Here is an 18,977-nt window from a genome sequence, read left to right as displayed (position 1 = left end):
TCACGATCATCTTCAACGCATCCGGGGTTTTGCGCGGGCTTATATTTTATCCTCATCCGTGGGTCCCTTGTTTGCTAATGCAATGCTCGGCTCCCGTACAAAAATTCCCAAATTCTAAAATTGCCTTATCCGAACACTTTCCCGCGCCACAAACGACGCGGTGCGATGGACTCGCAAGTTGAAATTCTTGAACTCATACAGTTGTGTGTTATTACCATCAATTCAATCAGTTGTCTGCAGACGTCAGGGTTAGTACTGACTAAATTGGCAGCTACAAGGTCAGCTGCTCGCTAGTGATCCGCCACCATTCTTGTTGTCAACTTCTAGATAAGTGGCACACTGGCACCTCATGGCAAGGCCACTAAGTATAGGTAAACGCTGGTGACCGGTAAATTTCTGACTTCCCATGAATATGGGAGGCGGATGTATGCATGGGAACCGGACTGGCCAGAATTTCAGCCAAGTTTCAAAGGCAATAATATCTGCGAATAATGAAACAACAATACCAGTCGAACAAATGGGTGTATAAGGCTGGGAACTATTGTGAAATTTGTAGTCCTGCATGTGATCTGCGATAAACGATAAACGATTTTCATTGGCGAAGTTGAAGCCGCTTTTAATTACATAACGAAATATACACCAGTATACTGCCAGTGACTGCCGCTGCCGCTCCGCTCCTACTACATATGACCCTCAGCTTTGATGACATCCCTCTCGAACTATTGCCTATAATATTTGATTCCATAGTCAGAGCCCAACATCTTGCATTCTTATGTCTGGTCAATAAGTCATTCAACGAGTTTGCGATCCAAAGGCTCTATCGGCGCGTTTACATCTACGCATGGCACACAAAGGCCAAGTCAAAGGTGGATCCAATGTTTATAGCATATAATTGGTGTTGTTCATACTCAGAATAGGTCGTTCTGCTGTTCCAGACGCTTTCAAATTGTCCTCGTCTTGCACGTTATGTTTCACGTCTCGGTGGGCGCAGACTAGTTGATAACACCAACCAGCGCAGTTACTAACCTCTTTATACAGAGATAAGAGCCTTCCCAAAGGCACTCCCTTCTTCTTCCTACAGTGACCTCCTGGATCTTTGTACAAGAGGAATACGGAATTGTGTCAACCTGAGATCGTGTGCCTGGACTCGAGATGGCTCATTGGAATCGGTGATTCTCCTGGCTCTCCAGCAATGCCCCCAACTTGAAGAACTCGAGATCAACGGAAAGGACAGCGGATACTATGATCCCAACATACTTACACGATTCTCCAAACTGGCTAGAATATCACTCATAATGCCGAGCGCGCAAGTTATTGAAATTCTTCCCTCCTGGATATCCGCTACAGGTCCAACCCTTCGGAACCTTACTATGATCTGTCAGGTATGACAAGGATCAGAGCGACTGAACAATTTGATCTCATTCCCTTTTGTAGACATCGAGTCTAATCACCGATACCTTACTGGAATCTCTCGCTCCTAGCATGACCGAACTGGATCAATTATCAATCATTGGATGTCCAAAGGTGACACATAGAGGCATTGGTGAAATTGTATCAACCAATCATAATGGCCTCACAAGTATCGGACTCGAGAGGCTTTCCCCGGCGTTTGTGAGTCTTCAACCTTTCGCCATCGCTACGCGTCTGCTGACTGTATCGAGCAGGATATGACCAGCTTCAACCGCATCTGCAAGGAACACCGGGCATTTAGGCGTCTCAGATCAATCACTTTGGCAGTTCATATTGAAACACCCTTTCAGACATGGACGGATGATGTAACGGAACTGCTATCCACCGCGCCATTAGAAATATTACAAGTTTATGCTATGACGCCAACCGCTAAAGTGGTTGTCCCGGACAATTTTTGGAAAACCATTGTCACGATGCATGGGTCGCGCCTCAAGCGATTCTCTATTGACCGGATGACAATTAGTTTGGGTGCATTACGCGACATATGTTCCCGATGCTCCGTTTTAGAGCAACTGTTTGTCGTCACCACGCGGCACAATCTGGTGCGTAGCTTGTGTTTTTTTTGTGAGTTGAAGTTCTCATCCACACCTGTTAGGATGATGTATCCAGTTGTTTTGCTGCTGCTCGTAACCTCCGCGCGATTCATGTCAACTTTTATCATGAACTGAATGAAACGCAAGAGCGGTCTATGATGAATGATGCTCTGCGCATCGTCCGACAATGTCCTGCAACAGTGACTCAGATTGGATGCGATACAAGGGTTTGGAATGTGAGTTCCTTTCTAGTCAAAACAATACCTTCGTTGTTCACTAGAGCACAAGGTACGACGTGAGGTGCGGATGAACGACAGGGCTGAATTATACACCTTACCTACCCTCACTCGTTACGAGAATCCGGATATACCGGAACAATTTCTTGTCGCTCGAGGGGCGTAAATAAACTGCCTACTGTTCACCTACCACACGAAAAGGATGCTCACGAACTACTTTTGAATTTAACATTGGTATGCAAACATGAACTTGGTTGAATCGAGAGAACAGACAAACATGAATTGAACATGAAGGTACATTATATATTTACAATACGTCAGCGCAACCTGTGCGATAACATCCAGACCTCGAGCGTTAGGCTTCGTTTCTCATTCCACGCAGTCGTGGCCCTACACTGGCATTTGGAGGAGGCGTCCAAGTTGGGTATGATCCCGCAAAAATACGACCTTGTTCGCGCTTGCGTGCCTGAATAATGTGAACCATCCAGCCTTCAATGATATCAAAAATTTTCTACAAAACATTTGTTGAGACATAGTTGCACCTACAGTAAGTCCTAATGCTTACCTGGATGAGGGCTTGGGAATGTGGTACGGGACCCCACAGACACAAGTTAGTTAACGGATCGACGACGCGCAACTTTTCTTTGAGCTTGAGTAATACTGGCAGATTTTGTGGTTCGCACAATCTGTGGTCTGCGTATGAGAGGAGGGCGTGTATGGCGCACAGACGGTCAAAGTGTATGTCTTCTAGTAGCATGAACAAGCAAATGGCGATGTCTTCAGCTGTGACGATATTAGCAGAGAAGAGTGATCCAAGAAGGCCAGCCTTGTTTACGCCCGTCAGTGTGAGGGCAGAGTATTGACCGGTTGTGGAGCATATGTTCTTCCAGTTGCCGTCCTGCGAGTGACGTTTAGTGCCCCTGTTTTATCAATCAGCGGGGAAGGACTCAACTGATTTCCAGTGTAGGCGAAAAATGTTCATAGCGCGCACGCGTAAGATCCTCTCGAGACCTTTTATCTGTTTCGGCGATTCCTTCGTCAGTTTGATTAACATCGTTTGTACTACCATAGAAACAAGCAGCGCCGAGTCAACATTCTGCACTCCATCGGTCAGCAGACTTTCGACAACGAAATCCAAGCCATGAACTCGGAGTTCTGCCATTTTGGCTTCGACAATTTTTCTAAACCCTTCCGCATAGATCGAGGATTTGCCAGATTGCGTGACACGACTGTTTTCGGTATTTGCGGAATAGTGCTGGTCGTTCGGAGACAATGCGTTTTGCTCAGGACAGTTGGTTTTGAGTGAGAACTTTCCATCTGTCTTAGGCTGATAACGTCCAGTAACCTTGCTCGAGGAAACATCGTTCGTGCTGCATGTGTGTGAAGTAGGAGTGCAAGCCTCACGTATAGAAGATGAAGTATCATTGACGACAGTGAAAGAAGCGCCCATGGTGGTTGGTGGCGTGCGAAGAGACATGACATCCCCGCGCGCCTGCGGCGGGATCGTGCCGACTTTCTTGTTGGGCTTCAGATTCCAAGCGTTACGAGTAGTAGGGCTTGGCGGGAGGAGATCACCAGGGTTATTCGCAAAGCACTTCATCATGTTGCGTCTCTTGATCTCCAAGTCAATTTCAAGGAGGTGCCACCGAGAGTTCTTCTCGAACGGCTTGGGAAATTGGGATGAAACGTGGTATGGTAGCGTGTTGAGCGACATGATTTGACGAGGCAATCGACAGTAGGTGTGATGTTGGAAAGACCATGAGTATGAGCTGTATCGCGGTTTATATGTTTGAATGGTATGGGTGTGGGTGTGGTGGATTGGTTGGTTGTGGATCGGGCATCGTGGAATGAGGGAGGAATACAAACACGAGGCACTGTCAAACCTGGTAGTGGTAATGAGAATGGGACACAACAGCACTGCTTGGCTCGTGGCTCAGCTCGCACACAATGCGTAGTGCAGTGGCGAGTCAATGCTGTTATCAAAGGAGAGATGAACCCACGCCACACAATGAGATGACATGGAACCACACTGAGGTCCACTGCTACACCACAAATTTGACCTCCAAGTTAGATTGTGACTGAGCGAAACGAACAAAGACGGTTTGATCGAGATTGCATGGATTCTGGATCCCAGGACCTTATTGTTCTTTAGGGCGATATACTAAGCATATTCAATAAACATACCCGAACACGGATTATTTCCTGACCAGTGGACTGTTCGATGCAGAGTAACTGTCGAACATTCAGGAAGAAGATGCATGTACGGCGCAGCGCCTGAGCAAACTTTTGCGAAAGAACATCAAATATAGAGACCTGTTGCTCCATGCATAACATTAGGTACTAGCAGGTGTCCCCTGCAAAAGCTAGGAACTTGCATTAGACGGGGCCGTAGATGCGCGTTCAAAGCTATTCTGGAGCTTTAATATGCAACAGTCAAATTGCAAGTCGGGAATCACTGTAGAGGGACTATCAAAACAGCGCACATTCAATCAACCGAGAACAACGTTTAACAACTTGAACTGTGAAAACCGACTCAAGACCTATGGAGTCGATCTTGATACAGACGAGTACTTTCAACCCTGGAACGCGACACCTGTCTTCTTCGCTTCTGCAATGCCGCCTCCTGCGAAGCCAGTGCCTGACAATATCATGATCAGAATGCGGTAAAACAAGACGTAGTCCTTTTGCTCCACAAGGACCTACGCGACCCAAACAAACACGCACCTTCTCTCTTTAATTCGATCATGTCTTTATCATCAAGTGTATGGTCACAAACGATGCACTGCTTCGTCACCCGCACCAGCTTATCAACACATACTTTGCACACAACATGGGAACATGGTTTCATGACTACGGGTGGTCAATCCTGCAAGCGATGTCAGAGGCATGGTGGACTCACGAAACATCATCCTATTATTGTGAAGATTACTTTTGCACGCCGGACAAATCGGAACTCCATCATCTTCTAACTTGGATTTACCCTTTTCACTCTCCACGGGAGTAGAATCTGACGATTGTGACGCCGAAGCAGCGGGTAGTAATGTAAACCCCACAGGCACCAATGACTTCAGGCTTAAAACGTCATGAGAAATTGTTTATCATGACAGATCATGTATACTGACCTTATTGGGTGGGGTGGATTCCCTCCCCGGCAGGTTGTTTGAACCTTAACATCCTTGAGAGAGCTCGGCAAACCGCTTGAGGTATATGTAGGAGTTAGCGAAGGCAGCCAAAAGTCCGGTAGTTTGTGTCGTAATGACTCCGCCTGCTCTCGTTCGATCTGTCTTAGAGCTGCTTCTTCGGCTTCACGGGTAAGAGTTTCAACTGTTGAAGAGTCGAAGTCAAGCTTCCGTTTCGATGATCGGGCTGGGAATAATTGAGCATTACTGGGAGAAGTGAATGGACGAGATACGCACAACCTTTTGCTCCGACGCCAGATGCAGATGCAACAGATGGCAGGTTCGCAGACAACCCCAGTTGACCCTTCTCGAAATCACGAAGTACACGTTCTCTGGCTGCCTCTCTAGCTCTCTCTTTCTCTTCTTCAGTTTCTTTCTTCAACTGCTCAAGGCGTTCCTTCTGCCGCTTAATATCCTTTTTCTGTGTCACTGGATACTTAATTTATATGAAACTTGTGCATGCCATTGTGAACTTACGTAGGTCAGTGTACGCACACTCCCTGCAGAATAAATGACCCTGATCGCATGCTATCGGCTCCCTCGCTCGCTGCAAGCACAAAGAACATGCGTCAAAATTTCGCATTGATTCATTACCCAGGCGTTGCTGTTGTAGTACTTGGTGAAAAGCTTCGTATGATGTAGCTGAGCAGACGCACCCGTTTCGTACCATACTCCGCCTTCTGTCTCTCGGCGTAAGAAAATACCGAAGACGCCGTATTATTTTTACTATGCTTCGTCATGGCAAGGTGTAGCGACAAAAGGTATCACGGTTAACTGTCAGTGACACTGATATCTTGATTCTTGAAGTAACTTGTTCAAAGTCAATATTGTGGGAAAAATATTCATAGGTTGTGTTTATGTAACTGGAAATGACCCCACATGACCCACAAAAGCTCACTGCGCAGTGCGGATGGCTAGCGCTACGTCGGCGACGTGAATGTAGTACAGGATACTTATAGCCGATCTGGGTGTACGTGCATGTCTGACTCCAAGTCTGTGTCTGGGATCAGGCCTAGGTCTGAGTGATTCAAGCGGAGTTTAGATGGCGCTATATTGCTCATGGCATCACCCTACACCGTGACCACGCCCCCCGCCTGCTTGAAGTGCCCGCCGCCGAGGAATGCTGATTTCGGGCTCCATCCCAATCGGGCAATGTCAACGTCTTCCTCCTTCCCTGTCTTTTTCTCTCCTCCATCTGCCTACCCCGGCCAGCGCTTGGTGTGCCGCAGCAACACGATCCGTGCTCTGTGACAGCGGCTGACATCCCGCCACGACAGTCAGCCGCTGGCAACTTCAAACTCCGCTACCCGTGTCGAACGTGCACAGTGCACTAGGCTAGACTTGGTCGCAGATATAGACCTGGTATCTGTGCTGACCGACAGATCGGCTATTTCAGACTCGTCCTCTCGACGACGGATGTGGCTAAAACCTTTTCATTCATCGTAAACTGGCACAAGATTTCATCGGCAGGGATAGCTATTTTTGCTATCCATCATGCTGTCGCACTTGCAGTATTCAGTCCGCTGATCGGCCAAAACTACCTTAATCTTCGCCAAGCGGCAGCTAGAATACTCATTCTCTTCAGTCATTGTGTGGCCCGATGATCGTACCACGTAGCTAATCGTAAATTTCCTTAGTTAAACAGACATATTCCGACCCTACGGTTCTACGCAATGCGAACTCAAATATCTACAGTCAAGCAGGCGCCAGCAAATGCCAGCTCTTCGGTTGTGATGATACACTTCTGCTTTTTCTGGGACGCAGTTCCTGACTAGTCAGTGGTCACCCAAAAATGTATGTCGACTTGACTTATAAAATGTAGCCACTGCGGCCATCTTATAGCACTTGTAAAATTCAAACTATAATGCCACTCTCATCAGCCGATCCCAAATTTCGAGTAGCAATCTGGTGAGTCGGATAATCCCTCAAGAACGTAACGCAGACGAATTTCCTGTGCAGCGGTGCAGGCATAGGAGGGCTTGCTCTCGCTGTCACAATCGGGAAGTTTGCAGATCAGGATATCCACATAGACTTGTATGAAGCGGATGATGGTACCACGACTGGTGGGGCCGGAATTGTACTCTCGAGTCGTACAATAGAGGTCATGAAAGAACTCGACATGTACGAAGAAATCTCCCGCGTTTCGACAAAACCCCCTTCTTCCAGTCAAGGTCTGTCAGAGTTTATTTGACAGCCGTATGTAACTTAATTCATACCGACAGCGCTAAAAGTCAGGAGGTCTGATATTCCACAGGGTGGTTTTGAATGGCTTCAATCACCCCCCACAGTCTCATCTCATATGAACCGTCAGCATCTCATGGAAACCCTCAAGCAATATCTCCCCTCGTCGTGCAGCCTTCACTCTAATAAACAACTCACTCGATATGACAAACAGTTATCAGGATCACTCATCCTTCAGTTCGCTGATGACAGCACCTCAGCTACGGACGTGTTAATAGGAGCAGACGGTATCCACTCCTCAGTGCGGAAGACGCTTTTTGAAACATTAGACGAGGATGTCGTAGACCCAAGTAAGATAAGACACTACGTTGATCCATCTTGGACCGGAACGCTCGTCTATCGCACTGTATTCCCGGCAAAGAAGCTCTCGGAATTGGATCCAGACCACATAGCCTTGACGAATTTCATGATAGTGAGTTTGCACAAAGCAGTCGTGATCATTGTGATTAACTCCCATTTTGTAGTTTTGCGGAAGGAGAAAGGTAGATTGTTGCTATCAGCCTATTACTGGCCTGATTAATCTACATTATAACTTCATAGCACGTCGTTTCATACCCAATTTCACAAGGAACACTAATCAATGTTGTGGCACTTGTTACCGACGAGGACAAAACTGGCACACCTTTTGAGGGCCATTGGACTTCATCTGTGTCCCATGAAGAGGTTCAGGAATCATATGAGGACTTTGAATCCAGTGTTAAAAACCTACTGAAAGTGAGTCTTTGGCTGTGTTCCTCATGCCGTCCTCGACTGACGACATTTCTGCAGTGTTTCGAAAACCCCTCAAGATGGGCGCTCCATGTAGTAAATGAATTGCCGTTATCTGCTTATGACAGAGTTGCCCTGATAGGTGATGCGGTACGCTTCTCCTTGTGACTATGTAGAAGATCTTTTGACAAAATCGGGCTGTAGTGCCACGCGATGACACCTCACTTTGGTGCCGGAGCTGGCCAGGCAATAGAGGTAGGTGTGATCTTTCGTCAGACTATGTGATCTCACTTCGTACGAAGGATGCTTTTGTGCTTGGTCGCCTTCTTGCTCATCCACTCACAACATTAGATAATTTGCCCGCGGCGCTGAAGGCATACCAGGACGTTCGCCTCCCATTCGCTCAATTTGTAGCACGGGAATCGGAACGTAGAGGACGTATGTGGGACTTTGAGCTGTCTAGTACAGCTCGAGGAGAAGTGCAAGAAGAGTTGGAAATTCAAAAGGAGAAGCTCTTAGCCCAATGGGAATGGGAAGGCAGGGATAGGCCTGTCGCCGAATGGTTGGAAGCAGAAAGGCAATTTCAGGAAAGCATAGGTGTGTCGAACGGGCTATTAACGTGAAAACGATGTATCACTATCAGTATTTTCTCCCCAAGTTCTACTATATGCAATGATTATGTGCACGATAAACCTTATGACATAGACTACTGAAGTGACTAACCCCTTCGTTTGTGTGCCGCCGCCGTTGTCGTCGTCTCAGCAAGTCCGTTCGCGCTGTTCATTTCTTTTCGCATTCTTTTCGTTCTCCGTCCCTTTGGGCTCTGCTTGGCGGCGTGGTGGCAAGTACTGATGCGGCTGACGAGGCTCCTGGCTTTGGCCCTTTGCGGGTGGATCTACGTGAGATCCGGGTGCGCCCCGTTGCCATTGGGGGTGGAATCAGTGCAGGTGTGTTGTGCCACGTCCACCATGCTAACCAATGTTCGATGCTTTCATTTCCGAACGCTGGTGTCGTCAGCACCATCTTTCACTCTTTTCGGTCTGTTCTTTTCTACCTATCTACTTTCATTCAATCCGGTATGTGTCCTTCACTTTGGCCGTCCTTTCCGCTTTGACCATTGTTCACAGTGTTACATGCGGTCGTAGACATTTCGGCACCATATCAATTGTCTGGTCTGATCCTTTTGTTCTTTCACATCTGTTCTCTCGCCGAATCCCTTTGCTCCTTTGGATCTGTCCTGTGGTGCAAGGGCATCGCATATGCTTCGGTAAGTGTCTTCCAGTCCTTGCAGTCTGACCTTTTTTGGAGTCTCAAGTGCACTGATACCGTGGACTTTCAATGTTCAACTTTCACCATCCACTGTTATCTCAGAGATGTGTTTGGTCCGACATGGAAATCGGGTCTGACAGACTGTAGGAAGCACCAGAAAGTGCTGCCAAGGATGCTGGCGCCCTTCATAGGGAACTGTTGAGGTGTGCAAAGTATTAGCCATGCTGATTTGATTCAGGGAAACTGAGCCGCTGTAAATTTATATATAGAGGTTTACAAATGGCGGCCAAGTGTTAGCGCTTCAGTTGTGATCCCTTGTGATGCCCCCAGTGGATATTGAATGGAAATCTAATTTGTTTAAGGCCCAATGACCATTGCCCACTGAATCTAATCGCTGCCTTCGGGTTGGGTATCAATGCCAGGTTGCAATGATTGCGAATCGTAGCAGCAGATAGAAGCCTACAATTGGAATAGTTTGGCAACATCAGCTCCTAAATTGAAGGCATGTGCTTCATCGTGCATTGCACTGGGCGCCTTGAGATGATGCCCATTAGTACTAAGATACAAATAGTGAACAAAACACATACACCCCAAAGTAACATCCAATAATGTGCTCACTATTTCCATGTATCTTCCTCTACTTCATTAGAGCAATCCAAGCTGCACCTACAAATAGAGTATTGTTGATGAACATTAACATTGGACAAATTATCGGAACACAGAACTTTGAAGACACCAAAAGGTAAATTACGTAGATCCTGCATTTGGACAGTGGACACATGTGCAGTCATCACCCTTTCGGATTAGGACAACTGCTTCAACCTTTCTTTGCGATTAGAACAGACACTCACATAGACACATTTAGTTTGCCCGGACTCTCGTTACCATTCTGAAGTACTTTGGCTCCCAAATCTTGGGAAGAGTAAGGCACATAGAGGGCCTCACTTTCATGCTCTATGTGGATGGGAAACCCTACCTTACTCTACGATCTGATGACATTCTCAAACTGATACGTGACGGGTACATCGACTTCCCTACCCTAACAGCAATGCAGATCCACGACAAAAGCAAAGGAAATGTGATATCAAAAGGATTGGTCATGCTTCAAGTGGCCTGGTTTGTTATGCAGCTCATCACCTGTGCCATCTATTGCCTCGAAACCACCCAGCTCGAAGTTGGGACACTCACTTTTGCGGTTCTCAATTTCTTAACTTATGCTGTGTGGTGGGACAAGCCTCTCAATGTGCAATGTCCACATCCAGTGTACTTGAAGTCGACCGAGTTAATGCCAGCGGATATTGAGTATGTATGTACCTCAACAATTGTACAGCTGCTCATTATATCTTTCTTAGTCTCAGTGACAGAGGCCCACCCGATGGGGTCTTTTATTTAGTGCTCAGCCCAATCATGGAACTGCATCAGGAAAACCACCAGCTGCTTTTCTCACTTATTTTACTTAATTTTTGGTGAAGGTTACTTAATACACTGCTTTTCCAACTTAATTCACTTTTGCAAAAGTGAATTAAGGGCGCGCTCACGTTCACAAGTCTAAACCGCAAAAAAAGCAAAAAAAGTAGTATTAAGTGCAATAAGTAATACATGGTAGTATTAGCCTAAGAGTAAGATGGGTGTGAGGGGAACGTCAAAGCCAAACAGAGGATGGCGTCAAAACAAGAAGCACACGCAGGTGCTGCGAAGACACCACTTGCAGAACCAGTGGCCAAGCACCTCGATGTTTGTGGTGCATGGTAGTACAGAGCCGGCGGTACTACTACTTGTCGTCCAAAAAAAGAAGTTGCCAGGAGACGCCGATTATCGAGCAGTAGTAATATCAGTACAATCTTGATGTTGAGACTTAAACATTGTCTACTCACCTATAACCACGAAGATTATGAACAAGATGGCTCCTATGGCCCCTGTAAGTAGCCTCCATGCTGTGTATATCGCTGATCACTGACGTGATCGATAGCGAACCGCCGCATTCCCAAGACGCCGTCAGCCACCAACGGCACCACAAATCTATGGACGAGGACGAGAGTGGCCTGTCGTGGTGGATCAGCCAGAAATGCCAGCAGATGTGGTGGTTGGGCAAGATGTAGCTGGAGGGGTGAGGGTAGGGTTCTGGAGGAGATTGAGGGGGTTTTTGAGTTGCCGGGATCGAGTGTCGCTCGAGCATATGCATGGTGCAGCGTAATCCTTGAATTACTGCAGACGGGCAAGGTAAGGAGTATATCTCATATATGACAAGTTAGGGACTTACTTGTTCATGTTAGATGGTGTTTTGAAGCGTTGTGAAATGACTCGGTGAAGGTTCAACGATACAGCGAGGCACGAACAATGCTCCTGACTGTATCTATAAATGTTGTAAGGTCGTGCATTGCCTAGTCTGCTATACTTGAGACGACAAGTGCATTCGACCCTAAAGGGGAAGCGAGTACAGCAAGGATCTAGTAGTTGGCGCCGAAGGCGCTACTGGTTGGCAAATGCAAAGCGCGGGAATGTGCGCGCGTGTATGCGGAAACAAGAGAGAGTAAGAGTGAGTTTGCTTAAGTGATGATTAGGCACTAGACAAGAGGTGAGAGATGCAAGCTGAGAGATGTTATATGCAAGGTTCCAAGTAATAGATTTCAACTATGCTCTGCTGGGTAGTAAATGGGTATTGTTGTGGTTCAGTCCTCTGTCGTTCTGGTGGGAGAGTAAGTGAGTAATAGTATGTACTGCTGGCGCTTAAGTATGGCGCCTAAGCGCTGTCATGCGGAGCTGAAGCGCTACCGAGTAAGGTATGTAAAGATATATGTAAGTAAGGGTCCATGATAAAAATAAAGATGGAACGATAAGCAAATGTGAGAAATGGAAATATACGCACTAGGGAACTTGGTGGACAGTGGATGGATGCTTCCGGATGGCTGGTGCTATAGGGCGCTCAAGCGCGGGAAAGCGCGCGCGCATATACATTGTGAAGCGCAGGAAAGGTACGCGCGCAAGTTGCGCGTTGCGTGGGAAAGCTGCGCCTCATGTAGGAATAGCTGTAGGAAGCATACAGAGTGATGCTACAAGTTCGTGCCATGTACTCCCTAGTGAAAACTGCAATATTGCACAATGAGAGGCACAAGTCTCTACATTGGTCTGCTATGTAAATTAGTGTTCTATGTAAATGACTTGCAATGATCTTCTGACGGCAAACAACGAGTGTAATCTTGGTTGAAGGTCTTCTCAATAATAAGACATGGCCCGCATAAATTCAGAGCTGTGAACTATAGCAGGCATGTGATATTTCCAATAACTGGAGGGCACATGGTCAAATTTGGTGAGCGTCAAAAGTCCGCACCAATCACAGGTCAATGACTTGTATGGAGGCCGCCTAGACAAGTTTGGCGAGCGTAACAGCATAAGAGGGCGCTTAGACGAGTTTGGCGAGCGTAACAGCATAAGAGGGCGCCTAGATGAGTTTGGCGAGCATAGGAAGGTGCAGGGACGAGTTTGGCGAGCGTAGGAGGGTGTAGGGACGAGTTTGGCGAGCGTAGGAGGGTGTAGGGATGAGTTTGGTGAGCGTAACAGCATAAGAGGGCACCTAGACAAGTTTGGCGAGCGTAGGAAGGTGCAGGGACGAGTTTGGTGAATGAGTACTGCTGTGTGCCAAAGTGGAGGGTGCATGCACCCATCTGAACGATTCGTCCGAGATGGCCATTTGTCTGTTTGACTGCGTCAAGTTAGTATTATACGAGTCAGAGTCAAATAGTCCTACCTAGGATGCGATCTCAAATGCATGATGATCTGCAAACTTGTTAACATAGAAAGCTCGGAAGGCGTCATATGAGTCATAGTGCTTGAGGTCCCGTGGGATGGCATGTGTTCCGTAGATTAGGATGAGGTGTGCGGCCCAGTAAATAGAATCAACATGGATGATCGCAATCGACGGTGAATGGCCATCATCATACGAAGGTTTTATGATCCACATCCCAGTGTCCTCGTCGGGTCCGTCGTCAGCTTTGTCAAACCAACGCACTACAGCGCATGGGTATGAAACTTCCTCAAATATGAAAGAGAAAAAACACATTACACAAGCTATGTCCATGCCTCCCATCCCTTCGACACCTGCATCTGTGTTCACAAATACACAGTCATACCGGGGTGCCTCATTTCTCCATACAGGACAGGCACAAATATGCTCCCGGCGCATGCAACCAATCCCACTATGGTCGCTGGGTGCATAGAATATCGAAGAAGCAGAGTTGAAAACTTGGATTTTACCATCGAATTGTGGACAACTTGCAAGCAGGACTTCAGAGGGAGAGCACTGGTCATCTGGGTTCACTTGTTCGAATATAAATCAGTGGAGGATGTTATAGAGATGGAGACGGGGGATAGCGAGTTCTGCAGATAAGTCAGGTATAGTTTGTGCGTGTAGGCGTTCTGCACGATGTTGAAAATTATATAAGGTATTCACTGTCAAATATGAGCTGGCTTATGCTGTGTCTTTGCCAACTGAACATGGGCCTGCACCACTATTGGGCCATCGATAATTTCACCCTCTTCATTGTCACCCCGCGTAGTAATGTTGAGGTCAGGGAGTAGTGTAATGTTATTCTCATTAGGTTGGTCGGGCTGATTGGCATCAGGCATACTATTTAACCACAAACGCTCTAGTATAGGTTTTAAGCAAACGATAAAGATGATAGCACTATAACACTCACTCAATGCCCGAAGCGTTTCTGACAGACAGGTGCCATTCAGCATCCCATGGCTCTTGAAATCAATACGCGAAGCTGCAAGTTTATCGAGACGCTGGTTTGTCACCAGCATTTGGCTGAGGGCTTTGTAGCGACTTGAGCACCTCCATGGTTCCTTGACAGCTTTGATGTGCTTTGTCTCAGTGATTGAGGAACAAAGGCCATTGGGTGCACCAAACAGTCGGATAAGGAGGATGTAATGGGAACAAGAATGTTGTCGAGGGAGGGAGAATGTAGGTACAACACCTATGGACTCAAAGACCTTCCTGTAATGATGGAATCGGTCGAGGGCGTCCTGGATCTGAACCAGCATAGATTCTGTAACAATATTATGCCGGACAAGATAACAGAATTCAAGAAATGCACGAAATGTGCGCACCACATCCGTTGGGACGTGACCTTCAATGGCAGGTAGATAAACCTGAATTGTTGTTAGTCTGGCGATCACAATGTACTAGAAATAATGTTGAACTTACCTTCATAAGCGCTTTCGAATCATCCCTGGTCCACTGTTTGAATCCTCAACCTTCTGGGAAATGTCGAAGACCTGAGAATGAGGCAACCGCGGCGATCCTTCAATGGCATAAGCTTTGAAATACTAAATGAACACAAAAGGACGTACCTTCTATCTATCTCGTCTTGAATTTTCTCTGCTCCTTTCTTTCCATGCACATGGAGCAGATATTTTCCAACCCACTCACCTAAATGATCCTTGAAGGTTCCTTTAATCAACTGATGTAGGATGTCTGGCGCGATAAGTTGGTTTATATCAGCTCGAGGAAAATCATTTGTAAATGGCTATAAAGGATTAAATTTCAACCGTAGTACTGCAAGACGTGTGACTTACGATGAGGTCATGGATGATCCCATATTCGTCCCACAGGTCAGTAGATGATACTTCTTTGATGAGTGCTTCTGTATGGTCACGAGTATGATGCAATGACTTGGCATCTAAATTTTTGCAGTGTGACATACACCTGTAATAGCGGTAAGGCAGAAGGTATTTAAAATTACTCCTAGGAACATACCTTGGACACCAAGAGCGCACTATACATGCTAATAGAACCTGTTCTTCGTAATCTGCAATATATGGTCCAAGCCCATAGATAACGTGCCGATAGTGCCCATCGCCAAAGCGCACAACCTCTGGTTTGGTCATGCCAGGCCTTAGGTTCTCAAGAATCTTTGAGATAGACGAATGAAAGAGTTGCCGGCGATATTTCTGATATGTGGGGCAGGAGGCATGCTCCTTTGTAGCTGCTCAACTGTAGTTAGCGCAGAACAATAATGGTAGGGTGATGATTACTTTGTGGCATAGCTAGGAAGCCAATGATGGCAACAGCATCATGATGCGCACGTCGGACATTGTTACAAACATTTCCGATTGATACATACAGAGGATAGTAATCATTAGCGCCAGTTGCCACTGAAACTGTCATCTTGTCGCTTCCGAGTATAACCGGCACGAAGGTCAAGCCAGTTGTACCTGGATCTTTGGAAATGATATCCTACTGAAAATTGTAAGTGTGAATAGCCACTGCATAAATCAAGGAAAGAGAACATACAGCTTGGTTCCAAGCCCAGTCACCAGACATGAAGTCCTGCCATTGACGTGTATTGTCATCAGTTGAGAACTCGCGGTAGGGCTGGTAGTCCATCTCTGTTGCATAATCTGGGTTTGCCAACATGTTCTGAATGACCTCATGGGGGTCTCGATACCAGACATCGTGAGATTGATCCATCCAGGGTGGAACATCATGTGCCGGCTTCTCCCCTGTATACTGGACCTTGAAGGATTGCCATTTGACATCACCCACTGGTGTACTGTCAATGGTCTTATGTAAATCATGACAGTCCGCAAATGGTGGCTTGTCGTTGTGTTTCAGGAGGGTCGCGGCCCAAAGATCCAGTAAGATGTTGATGTCCCCAGTGGACATTTGGTTGCGAGTGTACAGGAATTCTGCAGTCTTGAACTCAACACGATCCCGGTATGGAGTCCAGTCATCAGGCAATCTGCTTGGAGGTGGTGTTGGGGGTGCTCCATCTTCAAGTAATTGACCTGTCGTGTCACAAGGACGAGCTTGTATAAATACTTGCATTAGTTGCAAGCAGTCGATATAGCTTTGAGAAATTTACCATTTAGTTTTGGGTGATAGTTGCAGTATAATCTATCATTCGGCCCCCAAAACTTTGCGTCCAGATTGTCAGGATCATCCTGACTCGCGTCAGATAAATCTGTGGGGAAATTGTCATGACCTGCATGGAAGTCATTGTGACCTGCGAGGAAATCGTTGTGCAGTTCTTCAGGCTAGTCTTCAACTATGGCAGTATGCAAGACCCTGGTGGGAGAAGCTGGTTTGAATATTGGGTGCGAAGTATTCCAGTGCTTTTTACACCCTGCCTGAGTCTTGAAGTAGCGTTCACAGCGCAGGTAACCACATGGAATCTGGAGGGCGCTGTGGTCCCTGCGAGGACCCGTAGGCATCTTAGCCATAGAAAGAGGATGGTGACCAAAGCGTAATCCTAAGTTCGATATGCTAAGTAACAAGGTCCAATTAGTGTGTCGATGCTTGTTTGGGGAGGGGGGGGCTTACAAGTATTTCAAACCCACCTTGCTATTTTCTCACTCCAGCAAAGTTTTATCCTTCCCAAGTCATAACCTCATTTCCTCAGTCATGTCTACCACAAATGCTCCCCGTCGCACCCGTCCGTCAAATGCAACCACCTGGCCTGGCCAGGTAGTCCTCGATGCGCAGGTCAAGAGGCGTACCAAGGCGCAAAAGAACGCTGATGACCTTGCCCTCAAGAAAGCAAAGGAAGCAAAGGAAGCACAGACCCAAAAGGGACTGGAGCGCCTGGCTGGTATGCAAAATGAGATGGAACAGGCGCAGGAGGAATTACTCACAAAAAAAGCGGCTCCCGTTCAGGCCTAAGCCAAGGGCTCGTAAGGCAACAAAGCCTGTATTAGGGAATGGTGATAATCATACTGACAGCCTAATGGACGCCAATGAGGCAGACAGCCACCAGGAGGCTGTCAAGAACATGGAGGATGAAACTGTAGGAGCAAAGAAGAAGAAGGTAATGAAGAAAGGTGGAAAGCCGTTGATAAGGGACGCTATCAGCAACATGCAAAACAAGATCAGTGAAGCATCATCGAAAGTGGAAGGTGATAACACCATGACACATGTATCTGATGGGAAAGATACACTAACACTGTAAGGCTTCCTTCTCTCACCATCCATGATGTTGCTCCTCACTGAATCAATGTTGTATTCCTTAATCTTACTTCCAGTATCAATGCGAGCACCCAGAAAATTGCTTTAGGTGGGCGTAATAGCCAATGGGCTTCAAGTGATCACGTCCGAAAAATGAGAGCCAAGGTCCGTCAGGCACCACCCACTGGCACCAGTTCAACATCTAGCGCCCTCCATCAACAATTTTCTCACAAGCACGGCCTACACTACGGCGACTTCTGATCTACAGATATCGATTGGAACGTCCTGTGGCGAACGTCTCAAGTACAAGGCAGGAAGTCCGTATCGGAAAAAGCCTTTGAAGATGACATCGCAATACATTGGGGAGCGTGAGGCCTTACTATCGCACAAGGCAAAGGGAAATCCAAGGTAATCGGCCATTATTGTTTATTAGTGCAGTATCCGCTAATTTGCTTCACAGGTTGCCTCCATATTTGATGACAACTCGGACTTCGGACGAGCCTATAGCTCCAGTAGCGCAGTGAGTCGGATGATGATCTTGCGACTTCACCCGCAGAACGCGAACAGTACTCACTTGAGCCTAAGGCTCCATTTACACAGGTGGACAACCCTCTCAAGCGGAAAGCTTGTGTGGGATGAGTTCATAGATGACAACGAGGAGTCTGTGGTGTCCGACTGGTCCATGGACAGCGAAGGCCTGGATCTTGAAGATGTGATCGAAATTTCTGAGGACACTTCTGAGCCCGAAACCTGCGGTAGTGAAGAAAGAAGGTTCAGCGTACAACATCTTCGGTAAGGACACTGAACTTACTAGCGTTCATTCTGACACTCATACAGACATCTGTATCTGTTGTTGGCTTCTGTCACTGACAGCAAGCTGCCTCCTCATAAAAAGGTCAAGTCAAGCCATCCGCCACACGTGCCCATGGTGCTCCTGCCATCAAACTCAGCTGAACGTGGCTACTACGCCAGACCACATGAAACCGTAGCTCCTATCGCAATGTTGACTTACCTGCCATGATGCAGGTGGACCAACGCTGGACAAAGAAATATCTCCCCACTGTCATGTTGTAGGCTGGGAGTTACGACGATATCTGGAATATCCCAGATGAAGTCCTTCTCCTTCATGCCCAGCTAATTTTTAAACGGGTATACAAGGACCTCAAACATTACCATCGTTCACGGTGGTGTGATACATTCCCTGGTAAGTCCATTATTTTCTGTCGAGCTTGACTAACTATAGTTGTAATTAGACTGCAGTGTATATCCGAATGGCGCAGCAATTTCGGCTCAACAGGCATAGTCATTATCTGGACTTCTTGACACGAAACTCCGATTGCGATATGGTTCAACTGCCAAATCGTTGATTGCAGGTTATGCATTCTTGTTTGAGGAC

General features: G+C 46.9%; 7 protein-coding genes across 7 annotated transcripts; 4 read left to right on the top strand and 3 right to left on the bottom strand.

Moving 5' to 3' along the window:
- The first annotated feature begins 637 nt into the window (after positions 1–637).
- Positions 638–2,488, top strand: F5147DRAFT_612514 (uncharacterized protein). Its single transcript, XM_041432464.1, has 7 exons — positions 638–866; positions 918–981; positions 1,039–1,382; positions 1,435–1,611; positions 1,665–2,012; positions 2,066–2,239; positions 2,292–2,488. Exons 1-7 carry the CDS (start codon positions 687–689, stop codon positions 2,403–2,405), a joined length of 1,401 nt encoding a protein of 466 aa, XP_041292805.1. The 5' UTR covers positions 638–686; the 3' UTR covers positions 2,406–2,488.
- Positions 2,489–2,750: 262 nt separating this feature from the next.
- F5147DRAFT_576834 (uncharacterized protein) lies at positions 2,751–3,401 on the bottom strand (the record flags this gene model as incomplete). The annotated part of the gene is made up of 2 exons (XM_041431346.1): positions 2,751–3,137; positions 3,192–3,401. The coding sequence occupies 2 exons, from the start codon at positions 3,399–3,401 to the stop codon at positions 2,751–2,753; spliced, it is 597 nt and encodes a 198-aa protein (XP_041292804.1).
- Positions 3,402–4,692: 1,291 nt separating this feature from the next.
- On the bottom strand, positions 4,693–6,233 carry F5147DRAFT_168611 (uncharacterized protein). The gene is made up of 7 exons (XM_041428370.1): positions 6,075–6,233; positions 5,896–6,022; positions 5,656–5,847; positions 5,362–5,605; positions 5,139–5,311; positions 4,964–5,089; positions 4,693–4,877 (listed from the first exon to the last, which is right to left on the bottom strand). The coding sequence occupies exons 1-7, from the start codon at positions 6,156–6,158 to the stop codon at positions 4,813–4,815; spliced, it is 1,011 nt and encodes a 336-aa protein (XP_041292803.1). The 5' UTR covers positions 6,159–6,233; the 3' UTR covers positions 4,693–4,812.
- Positions 6,234–7,083: 850 nt separating this feature from the next.
- On the top strand, positions 7,084–9,050 carry F5147DRAFT_612507 (uncharacterized protein). Its single transcript, XM_041432463.1, has 9 exons — positions 7,084–7,192; positions 7,241–7,326; positions 7,378–7,589; positions 7,641–8,071; positions 8,124–8,141; positions 8,200–8,373; positions 8,428–8,517; positions 8,572–8,622; positions 8,670–9,050. Exons 2-9 carry the CDS (start codon positions 7,283–7,285, stop codon positions 8,988–8,990), a joined length of 1,341 nt encoding a protein of 446 aa, XP_041292802.1. The 5' UTR covers positions 7,084–7,192; positions 7,241–7,282; the 3' UTR covers positions 8,991–9,050.
- A 1,532-nt stretch (positions 9,051–10,582) lies between these two features.
- F5147DRAFT_547935 (uncharacterized protein) lies at positions 10,583–10,891 on the top strand (the record flags this gene model as incomplete). Its single annotated transcript, XM_041430354.1, has 1 exon — positions 10,583–10,891. A coding segment is annotated over one exon (309 nt), but the record flags the coding sequence as incomplete, so codon positions are not given.
- A 2,490-nt stretch (positions 10,892–13,381) lies between these two features.
- On the bottom strand, positions 13,382–16,465 carry F5147DRAFT_773568 (uncharacterized protein; the record flags this gene model as incomplete). The annotated part of the gene is made up of 9 exons (XM_041441480.1): positions 13,382–13,950; positions 14,166–14,279; positions 14,331–14,787; positions 14,843–14,867; positions 14,989–15,164; positions 15,214–15,343; positions 15,395–15,623; positions 15,673–15,874; positions 15,932–16,465. 9 exons carry the CDS (start codon positions 16,463–16,465, stop codon positions 13,382–13,384), a joined length of 2,436 nt encoding a protein of 811 aa, XP_041292800.1.
- A 576-nt stretch (positions 16,466–17,041) lies between these two features.
- F5147DRAFT_652739 (uncharacterized protein) lies at positions 17,042–18,884 on the top strand (the record flags this gene model as incomplete). Its single annotated transcript, XM_041433671.1, has 9 exons — positions 17,042–17,228; positions 17,335–17,581; positions 17,659–17,746; positions 17,850–17,989; positions 18,042–18,101; positions 18,182–18,373; positions 18,419–18,566; positions 18,656–18,785; positions 18,835–18,884. 9 exons carry the CDS (start codon positions 17,042–17,044, stop codon positions 18,882–18,884), a joined length of 1,242 nt encoding a protein of 413 aa, XP_041292799.1.
- Positions 18,885–18,977: the final 93 nt, after the last annotated feature.

Source organism: Suillus discolor (genome assembly GCF_016758755.1).
Source record: "Suillus discolor strain FC423 chromosome Unknown F5147scaffold_27, whole genome shotgun sequence".
Classification (NCBI taxonomy): Eukaryota; Fungi; Basidiomycota; class Agaricomycetes; order Boletales; family Suillaceae; genus Suillus; species Suillus discolor.
The sequence above is the reverse complement of the archived record's forward strand: the minus strand, read 5'-3'. Positions and strand labels throughout refer to the sequence as shown.